The sequence below is a fragment of the Acanthisitta chloris genome, unplaced genomic scaffold (assembly GCF_000695815.1).
Source record: "Acanthisitta chloris isolate BGI_N310 unplaced genomic scaffold, ASM69581v1 scaffold17362, whole genome shotgun sequence".
Taxonomy (NCBI): Eukaryota; Metazoa; Chordata; class Aves; order Passeriformes; family Acanthisittidae; genus Acanthisitta; species Acanthisitta chloris.
The window spans coordinates 368,711-375,689 of NW_008659071.1; the positions used below are offsets into that span (position 1 = coordinate 368,711).

Genomic DNA, 6,979 nt, shown 5'->3' on the forward strand with positions numbered 1-6,979 from the left:
TGCAAACATGATTTTCAAGTTATGCAAGCATTTCTCCCTATTACTCATTTAATTGTTCAAGAAGTACTGTTTGCATACATCAAAACTGTTTCATTTCATACAATGAATAATCATAGAATCATTTAGGATGGAGCTCAAATAGATACAGCAATTACTTCCGTTGATGGCAAGTCCATGGTTGATGCAGAGGTCTAGCCTCAAAATCATGCACCGTCAAGTGAAAGAGTTGACTTACAGCTCAGATATTTTGAAAATGAGAATGTTTTTTCCTTAATTATTATAGTTGTAAATACATCACTACATCACTAAATATTTAATTCCATTTCTGAAATGGTTGGCCTAGATTATTAAATCAAATTATACCGTATCTTTAGATGTTTTCAAAACAAGTTCAATGTATTACAGCATTCCCTAGAATTAAAATGAGCAAGAGTATGCCAGCACTGATTGAAACTGTGAAGTTATGAGGAAGACAAAGAAAAGAATCACAGGCTTACCCTGAATTACAGAAACAGTTCCAAAGGCCTTGACCATGGCTCCAAAGTAAGCGATTAAATACACGGTTAAAGAGACGGTACAGATGTAAATTTTCAATGTCTGGAGTTTTCCAGACACGCTGTAGAACTGCACGAACACTTGTCTTTACTATATCCAAAAGCTAGGAAAGAATACTTCAAGTAAATCAAAGTGAAGGCATATTGCAAAACCAAAACCCAACTGATGGCTGATTCCCTGCACACACATACACAAATACACACACAGATGCCTGCAGAGCTATAAATTACCACAGATGTCTATGTTTCATTTCTGTGCATTCATCAGCAAACTTTTAATATACCCTTTTTCTGTCAATAATATTTTTCAAAGCCAAATCAAAATATTTTATTTTTATTACAGAAAAGTTAATTTCTATTTCTTCAGTCTGTTCATTACTACTTCATTTAAATGACAAAAAAGAGTTTAAAAAAGAAACAAAATTATAATCTCTTCATCTATTCCCACTCCCTTTTAAAATAGCATCTACTTTATAAAGAACTAAAATGTCCTGAAAAGCTCCAAACTGCTTTTGGTTTAATGTCGGTTTAAGCTCATTATGTTACCCGGGATCAACCATTAGTTTACCTGGTAGAAGACAGTGTAGTGAAATCAATAAATAAGTAAATAATCAGCAAAATATTTAAAATAGCAACGTTTATAGAAATGCCACGGATTTATTATATACAGACTACATTGAAATGCAAGTGCATAAAGAGGTGGGTGAAGAAAATGCTGAGCTGAATTCAGTATAGCACAGACACACACCCAACACATCAGAGCCCTCTTGGATACACCTTTGCACATCCCACTGAAGTGGGACATGGAAGGAAGGTGGGATTCATCTTGCCTGTTTCTGAACATCTGGTTGTTCTCTTAAGTCAAGCCTCTATGTTCCCTCCATAATCACCGCAGAGAAACAGGCTCCAGAGTGTTTTCGCTTCTATTTCAATATTACCAATAAGACTGGGAATAGTTTTGTGACCAAAGTAGTATTTTGGCCCCACACTGGCACTCTGAACAGTGTAAAATCTACCCTAAAACAAGCCCATGGGGCATGTAACCTGTTAAGAGAAAAGTCAGTTAAATCAACATAATTTCCTCTAAAGGAAACACTGTTTCTGCCTCTTTTGCAAAACAGCATCATCCAAAAACCAGTCAGACTCAAGTGGGTGGTAAACAGATGGAGGTATTTGTTGATTTGGTATAAGATTTTGCAAATTAGAAGGTACAGTGCTTTCCCAGGAAACTTTCAGAAATGTATGACAAACTGATTCACATGGTGAAACATATGGTTCTCAAAAGGTGAAAGAGATTTAGTACAACAGTAAAGTACGGAAGCATAGTGTAGAATTGCAATTTTTTGGTTCTGCATAACAAACTTGTTTATAAATAGTCTGATAGGACACAAGAAAGGAAACAAAGCATGAATAAATATATTTGCAATAGCACAATGAAGCTGAATAAGTAATGTTTAATGGGCAGAAAATTCATAGATACCAAATAATGACAGCCTCAATGAAATGTCTTTTCCAAGTTATTTAAGCTCCTTTTGAAGACCTACAATTAGTCCACATGCATAGATCTTGCAGCAATTCCATGCACATAATAACCCAATGCAAATATAATACTGTCCTCTCTGCTGGGAATCTTTATGAATGCAGGTGTCTAACACACTAAAAACCACACCCATGGTCTTCTCCTCCCAAAGAGTGAGATAGAAAGAGTAATAAATTATAACCTAAGGATGCTGATCTTTTTTTAGTGACAGCAGGAGCTACACTCAGGTTTTGGATAGCCACTCGCCTGTGCAATGGGTCTAGATTTCCAGACACTTCCTCAGCAGCATCAGCCTATCGTCTTCATGTTTCTAAAGCATGTTTCCTTGTATCCTGCCAGTCTCAGACTTTCTGCACAAACAGCCAATATCTGTGATTATATACACCTATTTGAACCAAACAAGTCCCTGTATTACATAAAGGATCAACCATACATTTCTTTGCTATGTTACACTGATTAACAGTAATCTATCTCCCTGTATAGGTTCTCTCACTAGCCCAAAACATGTGAGCTAAGAACAATGATGCCAAGGTAGAGATTTTTCTTATACTGTAGGACCCGGAGTTGAAAAACTCTAAGGACTGAACATCTTAGAGCAAGCTGCAGACTGCCAGGTACTCTGGAAAATCTTTCTTGCTGTTTTTTACTGTGTGGATATTGTCAATATGCCAGAGGGGGAAATGTACCAGTTAATTGTCCTTAATTTGCAAACATGGCCTCAATCATCCATTTAAGAAAAGAGACAAGGCATTGCACAAGGGCTGGAACTTCATGAAACCTATATCTTCATTTTTCTAAGTTAATTTCCCTAGCTTGCCTTCATCTTTCTGTTTACTTTAATTTTTATCATTTACTTTAACAAAACTAATTATCTAGGTGTAACAGAACAAGATGTTATGAAAGAGCACATTCAAAACCCTCTGGTAACCATCAAAACACTTTTAAAGAAATTATGTAAAGCGAAGTAACATGAAGCAGTCATAACTCCTCCCATACAAAAGTCTCTTTTTCCTGAAAGTCTCAGAGACTAAAGTTCTTTTTAGCATGCATTGATTTAATTGGTTTACTCTCAACTTGCTTCTGAATGTCTCCTGTACTTGTGGTGTAATGCCAGAATATTACACATTCAGAATATGAGCAAAGCTTAATTTTTCTACATCATGTTGAATAATTATTAAGCAAATACAGCTGTCAGGGATGAACACTGTGAAGTCTAGTACACTGCCCAGGTATTTCTTTATGTGTGTTAGAATTTCCCAGTAACTATAGTTAAGGGGACTGAGATTCTGTTATGTATTTCACAAAGTTGCAGAAGGTACCTTTGAGACAGATTCCTTACTTGCATAAATATTCTCCACCTTGAGCTCACTTCTCCTTTACCCACCTCATTGGAATATAAAACATACTTCTTTCAAATCAACAAAAGCTTACACATTTGGCAGTCCTCAGCTGCAATGTCATTGTCAAAGTTAATCCGTTTTTATAAACTACCCTTCTAAGAATAACTATCTGATTGCTTGAAGGGATTGAGGTTAAAAGCAGTTTTAAAAAAAAGGCAAATCATTTCCAGTGCAAGCAAAGATGAAGGGTTCTCTAGTGCTTCAGGAATTATAAGTCTCCTAAGTTGTAAAAGATGTCCTCATGAGAAGAGCAGAAAGTCCACATTTCTGCTTGTGCAGTTTTTGCGAATAACAACCTGGCACATCAATCTGGATCGTCCTGACTTTGTACATGTACCCTTGGTTTAACATGACTGCCAGTCACATAAAGGGCAGAACCACCCTTTGTTGTAGACTTTCTGAAATAATGCTTAAAGGAGAAACTTCTTTGCTTGGCAGTTTCATTTTTTATTCAACATGATGTGTTGTAATACTGTGGGTCAAAGACTCAAATAGCCAAGTGCAGTATCCTTAACTCTAATGGAGTTTTAATATGCCTGGTCTGAAACTGCTGACTTGTTTAGCCCTTATCAATCAAATCTGCTGAGTCAATACACTTTAAGAATGTTAGCTAAGAATTAGATATTTAAGCACTAATCATTTCTTTATCTTCTTTTCTTTCAGGAGAATAATTTTTTAAGAAAATGAGTTTTAAATTATAATCCAGGGTAATTCTGTTTCTCCAAATATGGAGCAGCGCGATTTCCTACAATAGAATTAATTCATATATATGTTAGTATCAATACCCAGGAGTTCAGCATCTCAAGCCACTCCCAGCCACTGCTAAACACCAGTAGAAACACTGCTATGCATCTTGTTCAGATGACCTTCAGAAAATTAAATGTATGTCACTTACTTTTCGTTGCTTTACTGAATCCAGTTTAACCAACCAATAGGATGACACTTTTGTTTTATGGTACTTCCAATTATCCATAATCTGTAGTCATAGCAAAACACAAGATACAATAATACACATGAAAACAACTGAAAGCTGTTACAGAGCACTGCTGATGCTAAAAAGTATAAGCATCTAAAAGACCACTGTGAAAAGAACTTTTCTCTAAAAGAAATGGAAAAATATTTGCTAATTTCTGTGTGGGAAGATTTTCAAAGTCATGTGATTTTTCAATTTAATCCCACCCTCTTTACTACCCAATTCTGACAACCATACACTAGAAATCAGGGAGAAACTTGTCTTCACTGACTCAAACTCCTTGAGCACAGCAATAAGTTCAATAACATATAACTGCTCATCTATTTAAACAGTGAGGGAGTTTGCTGCATAAGGGACATTAGACATACCTGGAAAACAACTTTTCTATAAATGATCGTATATGAACTGCAATACTCTCCTTTTATGATGTCTGAGTGCTACCAAAATAGCTCAAGTTGCAAACATACATTTTTATATTCATTTTGTTATTTTATCTTTCTATTCTATTCCAGACCTCCAACAATTTCTGCCTCACTGACAACCAATATACCATTACTTGTTTACTTCCATGATGAAATATTATTTCCCATCAGAAACTGGTTAAGGTCAGAGGAATTTACAAAAGAATTCTGCCAGAAGGCAGTTCATGTCTAGCCACACTGATGTGGTGTGAGGAAGCACCACTAGATGGAGCACACACACCCCACTCCTACAAGCACAGAAATACACAAACACTCTCACGTGGCCTAAGAGAAAATTTAATGAAGCATTTTAGTTCTGCTTCCAGGATGAGATACTCAATATACAGTTATGAATGCTATCTTCCAGCATCATCCAAATCAACCATTATTACAGGAGAATTCCTTTCCACTCTGACATAGCTGCAGAGATTACTAGAGACATAATCAACATTTTGAAAGCTCATGGAGCAAAGGACATTTCTGCCCAGAAAATTAAATCAGATTAATTTTACCACACCATGGGACTGTGCTTACTACATCAGAATACAGGTGTTCATTTAAATTACTAGATCCCTTCATATTTCTGCTAAACTGAGAAAAGAACTTCTATCCTCATTTTTTTTTTCCAACTTGATGTTAGTTTCTTTTCACTAAATAATCCCACTAAAGGATGCAGATAGCGTGTAATTTCTGCTTATATATCTTAATATTAAGTATTGGTTTTTAATTAACCTTTGGTTGGGCATTGTTTCACATGTCTGTGAAATCTTTGATACCAAACTACAAGGCTCAAGACAACAGTGGATATGAGAAAGGCTAAGGTGGCAGCCTAGAAGAGCCAAAAGCATGAGACTGGAGTTCTTTATGACCAGCAAACCTCCTCCGTCTTGCAGCATACCATTCTGAGTTCTCAGTAGGCCTATTTGAGAGCAAGTTAAACATGTCAGGATCTGTTTTAACAATATCAGATGAAATATGAATTGCAACATTCTTCTTGGCTTACTTAAGAGTTTGAACTTTCTCCACAATGAAAAACTGAATTTTCCTAACCTTCCTGATTGTTTCTCATATATTTTATAAGGACATAGGAATGTTTTCAGTGCTGCTCTTTTAAGGTCAGAAACTATGCAAAGCTCCAAGCTTTCAAAACCTTTTGAATTATCTTGAGTTTTGGAAGTTTTAAGGTCACAGGAGCTCATGAATCATAGATTTGTCTTTTTACTTTCCTTCATTTCAGTGGTCTAAACAGTAAGTGTCTAGCCTGTTCTTCTTTCTTATTTATAGATACTTACATCTTCTATAATTAATTCGGATTCTTCATCTGTTTTTCCTGGGAACTTGATTCGCATGTCATTGATAATGAGAAGAGTCTCTTTTGTCAAAGCCACTTCTTGCTCTTTTGTTTTCTGTTGCAGTAAAGACTCACTCTAAAAACCAATACGAAGCAGAGAAAATAGTTCAAGTAAGCCATTAAATCACATTGCAAAGATGTTTGTTTGACACAAAAAAAATTCTAAATAGGGTGACAAAAAATGTATTAAAGTGTACAGAAATTATCTAATGCAGAACTAATATACATGCATGTGTCTCGTATGGTAATGCACCACCATTATTTAGAGTTGTCAAGAAATGTAAGAAAAACAGTTCAAATGTAAGTTTGTTTGAAACAGAATAAACAAATATTCAATATTTATGATGCCCACGACAAAGTATGTATTTGAAATTTAGATAACGGAGTTTGAATTTAAATTCAACATAATGAAAATATTATTACTCATAAAAAACATCCTTTCAGTTCTTCACTTCAGCAATTTAAGATAAACTGGCACTATGTCACTGAGCCAAGATTTCAGGAAGCACGAGAAAGTAAGGACACTTTGCTCCTGCTGCAGTCAGTAAGGGATCCAACAGTGTCTTCAGTTGTGCAGAATTTTGTTTGTTTGTGCTTTTAACACCAGCACTGATGTGATCTGCATAGGACCATCTCTGGAGGGTTTGGGGGTTTTGTTTAACACATAAGACACTAGTTAGAAGTACTTCTAATCCTCTTT

At 35.6% G+C, this 6,979-nt stretch overlaps 1 protein-coding gene across 1 annotated transcript in view; it reads right to left on the reverse strand.

The window, feature by feature from the left end:
* LOC103797077 (tubulin polyglutamylase TTLL7-like) overlaps positions 1–6,979 on the reverse strand; it is a gene marked incomplete at its 5' end in the record, with an annotated part of 14,009 nt that overhangs the window by 3,761 nt on the left and 3,269 nt on the right. The window contains 3 exons of the mRNA XM_009069272.1: positions 498–658; positions 4,390–4,470; positions 6,221–6,355. Of these exons, the coding sequence (XP_009067520.1) occupies positions 498–658; positions 4,390–4,470; positions 6,221–6,355 (377 nt within the window). The remainder of the gene's footprint in view (positions 1–497; positions 659–4,389; positions 4,471–6,220; positions 6,356–6,979) is intronic.